The sequence below is a fragment of the Arachis hypogaea genome, chromosome 1, assembly GCF_003086295.3.
Source record: "Arachis hypogaea cultivar Tifrunner chromosome 1, arahy.Tifrunner.gnm2.J5K5, whole genome shotgun sequence".
NCBI classification, from domain to species: domain Eukaryota; kingdom Viridiplantae; phylum Streptophyta; class Magnoliopsida; order Fabales; family Fabaceae; genus Arachis; species Arachis hypogaea.
In genome coordinates, this window is record NC_092036.1 from 17,222,028 (window position 1) to 17,226,248 (window position 4,221).

Consider the following 4,221-nt stretch of genomic DNA (forward strand, 5'->3'; position numbering starts at 1 on the left):
CTAACTTGAGCTTGAGGGGGATATAAAGACAGAAGATAGTGGTGCAGTTTAAGATTCTATCAAGAATCAATTAGCCTGTTGTAACTAATTTGGCAACATCAATTATGTTATATAAGTCTAATTCTAGTTGTATATATAAGAAGTGAAGCTTAGATTCCAGAGCGTTAGTTTAATTCTATTTTTCACAAAAATTGTAGTCATTATAACATGTAACTAAAATATTCTCTCTAATTCAGATTCTGTTTTTTGTTCTCTAATCTTTTTGTTCATCTCTCTTGCATTTTCCTTCTCCCGTAAGCAACCTTTATAGAACTTCTATACTAATAACCATTTACATGTTATAAAGGGTTACTAACCCTTTATTTATGATATGGTTGGCTAAAAATGACCTTCAAATTATTGATGGATAATTTTATTCACCATGTGATCTTTGATGTATATGTTTTTTTTTTCTTTTTCTAATAATAATAATAATAATAATCATAGTAATAAAATGTTTTGAATAGCAAAAAATAACGGGAACAAGAGAGATTTTGCTTGCTCCTGGAAAAATTAGAAAATGAATTAGTGCAAGCAACAGAGATATATTAGTCAATGGACTTTGGAACAATTACAACGCACATCAAATACAAAACACAAAAACCTATTTTAGTCAATCATAACTACAATTTTTATCTTTTTCTACAAATCCAGTGTGGCAAATGCTGGTTTAGTGGCTGTAAAAAAATGAAGAAGAAGAAGAAGTTGATGACGATGGTATCTTTTCAAGAACTTGTAATACCTCTTTCATTGGTGGCCTTTTTTGCGGAACACTAGACACGCAACTGTAACCTAACTTGAAGCTAGCCAACAAAGCCTCTTCCTTACCCTCCATCTCAGGTCTTATAGCAGCATCAGCCATCCGCAAAGCCCGATTCTTATCCTCAGCTAAAAGCCCAGTCCCTTGGCCAATATCATCCAAGACAACAATCTTTCCTGATAAGAGTTCAAGAAAAATGACCCCAAAAGAGTACACGTCCCACTTTGGATGAGGCTTAAGGTTCCTGAGCGACTCAGGAGCATGGTAAGGAGATACACCACTAATCGAACTTGGGCTTGGACTTGGGCTAGGCCCAAGTGTTATGTCTTGAAAGCTGTCACGTGATGCCGTGGATCTCTTGCTCCCAAATATACGTGCCGATCCTCCAGCTTTGTAGCTAGTATCACCCGTCACAATCCTTTCGAGCCCAAAGTCTCCAATCTTGGGCTCCATGTCGCTGCCCAATAGAATATTGCTGGGCTTCAGATTCGCATGCACGTGCTTCTTCTCGTGGAGGTAAGCTAGCCCACGTGCTACCCCTTTCGCTATCTTGAGCCGAAGTTCCCATGGTAAATGGCTTGGAGAGGAGCCCACTTTCCCTGACATTACAAGCAAACAAAGTAAGTTACTTTACAGCGTGGTGCCACAACCCACAATCACTGACCAAAGTCGGTGCCTTAGTTACTTTTTTTAAAGAATTACTGGCTATTTAAACACAAGAATTCCAGAAATAAGCAAGATTGTTTTGGTGCAGAGCAGAGACACTAAAACCAGCGATATTCATATTGATATTACTAATAACATATTCAGTTAAACTTGAGATTTTGAAAGAAGGCTGACAAGAGCAAAGAAACAATGCGCATATTAAATTGTTTCCAATTATGGGCTGGGCGCATCGCTGTCAAGAAAGCCATAGAACGATCGTTATTAGCAGTAGCACTACTTTCCCGACGACAGGGTTGACTATTTATGCATTAAAGTAAAAGGGTTCAGTTGCACCTACTCCACCGTCAACGTCATTATGTAGTATCAGGGCGCATTTTAGCCAAAGTACACGTTATAATACTAACATACACAGGAGTAAGTGAAGCTTGAAGAAACGGAGAGTGAAGAATGAAGAATGCAAGTACTTACTGTAACGAACGTTAGCGAGGCTACCATTTGGAACGAAGTCATAAATGATGAGCTTCTCCTCGTGTCCCCAATAGAACCCACGAATACGAACCAAATTTGGGTGAACCAATTTAGCTATGACCCGAACCTGGTTCTCAAAGTCCTTGAACCTCTCAACGCCATTCTCACCGATTCTACGAACCGCCAAGGAAGTTCCATCTTCAAGCACCGCCTTGTACATTATGCTTGAACCAGTGGCGCCCAATATGTACGCTGAAGCCTTGAGAAGAGTCTCAACTTCAAGCTCCTTATCGCCATCAACAGTCACCAAAGTCCCCGCCTTGTTCTGCTGCCCTGACCCTTCGTGCTGCTTCGAATTCTCCTGACGACCATTCTGGTGTTGGTTGTAGTTGTATCCGTCACGTGCTGCTTCCACGTCGCTGTCTGAAGAGCACGTGCTATCTGATTCTTTTTCCTCCTCTACTCTCTTCCGTAAGCAGGACCACCTTGTGAACCCTCTCGACTCCGATGACGACGACGTTTCGCTCCTCGCAAAAGAAGCTTCGTCCTTGATCGCACTCTCCACTTCTCTCTTCCTCTTCAACCGATAAACGTAGATGAAAATCATAGCTAAGATGCCAATGCCGACGACGTCACCCACCGCGATTCCTATAATCGTTCCTCTCCTTAGACCACCGCTCTGTTTCTCGTTACTTGAACTTGAACCGTCGCCAGCTGGCGCCAGCGGATGAGAATCACCGAACGTCTTCGGAATCGCAGCTATCGCCGGCGGAGAAGTAGGAGAGGAAGCTCTCGGCTCCGACGACGGCGAAGAAGGAATTAGACACGGATTTTTCGTAGGTTCCCCACACAGATCAGGGTTCCCTGAAAACGACGTCGTTTTCTGACTCAAAAGAACAGGTGAGTCCGGAATCTCGCCGGTGAGATTGTTAAACGACAAGTCAACAGTTGCGTTTCGCGGGATTTTCTCCGCAAACTGAACCGGTATACTTCCAGTAAACCTGTTGTATGAGATGTTCAAGTAATGAACTTGGTCACCACCAAATCCCAGTGGCAGAGTCCCGTTCAGCAGGTTACTCGAAATATCCAGAAACTGCACGGTACTTAACCCGCTGGGGAGAAAGCCAGTGAAGTAATTGCTCTTCAAATAACACACGGTTAGGTTCTGCATGTTTGACAAATTATCAGGGATTTTTCCCGCCAAGTAATTGTCTGATACGTTGAGAAACCGGAGATTCCGAAGCTGCACCACCGAACCTGGAAGCACACCGTTAATGAGGTTATTAGAGAGGTTCAGCGACCGAAGCTCGGACGCTTGGAATAGCGAAGCGGGGATGGAGCCATTGAGTGAGTTGTTGGAGAGGTCAAGAATTTGAAGATGCTCTATGGAGCCTAGATCGGAAGAGATTGAACCCACAAGCTGAGAATTGGGAAGTGACAAAGCCGTTACTCTGTTCTGGAAACCGTTACCGGAAACGCTGGAGCACGTAACGCCGTTCCAAGAACATGGAGTGGCGTCGCTGTAGTTCCAGGTGGCAAGAACGGAGAGAGGGTCGTTTAGAACGGCGTACTTGAAAGAGAGTAAGAGGACGCCGTCTCTAGTGAGGGCATAACATTGGTTAACGGTAACGAGGAGAAGGAATGCAAGGACGTTTTTCAACCACCGTGAAGTGAGAGAAAGAGGAAGAGTTTTGTGGCGATGGTTGCTCATGGTTTTTTTACAGAGTGAAGAGGAAGATGATGATGATGATTCTGCCACATTTCTTCTCCAAGTGAGAACGGAGAGAGAATGGACGGTAAGATGTTGCGGGTATTTATTGCCATGGGGACAGAGGGCCATGTGAAATGCGGAAAAAGAAAAGAATTAAGAAAATAATTTAATTATTAAAAAATAAATAAAATAAAATATTTAATTTTACTGGGTTTTAAAGAAATATTTTGAGAGTACAGTATAATAATAAATTTTCAAACATGGAAATCTTAGACTCCATCAGTTTTTAATAATTTTAGTCGAAATTTAATTAGTACAAATATCAATTTGTTAGTCAATAAATAAATTTTAGAAGTAATTATTAGGATAAAAAACAAGAATAAGTCATGGAAAGAAAGAATTTACTTAAATCAGTCAAAACAAAATTTGTTTTATCAATTAACTAATGCATAAATATATGTAGTTCGAATCGTATAGTTTCGAACTTGGATTGAATGTAATTCAAATTGAGGCAATTCGAATTACTATGAAGCCTAAACTAAGTATAAATTGAATTGGGCCAATTCAAATTACTCCA

At 41.2% G+C, this 4,221-nt stretch overlaps 1 protein-coding gene across 1 annotated transcript; it reads right to left on the reverse strand.

The window, feature by feature from the left end:
- Positions 1–564: 564 nt before the first annotated feature.
- LOC112799685 (probable LRR receptor-like serine/threonine-protein kinase At4g37250) lies at positions 565–3,735 on the reverse strand. The gene is made up of 2 exons (XM_025841743.2): positions 1,934–3,735; positions 565–1,398 (listed from the first exon to the last, which is right to left on the reverse strand). Exons 1-2 carry the CDS (start codon positions 3,642–3,644, stop codon positions 710–712), a joined length of 2,400 nt encoding a protein of 799 aa, XP_025697528.2. The 5' UTR covers positions 3,645–3,735; the 3' UTR covers positions 565–709.
- Positions 3,736–4,221: the final 486 nt, after the last annotated feature.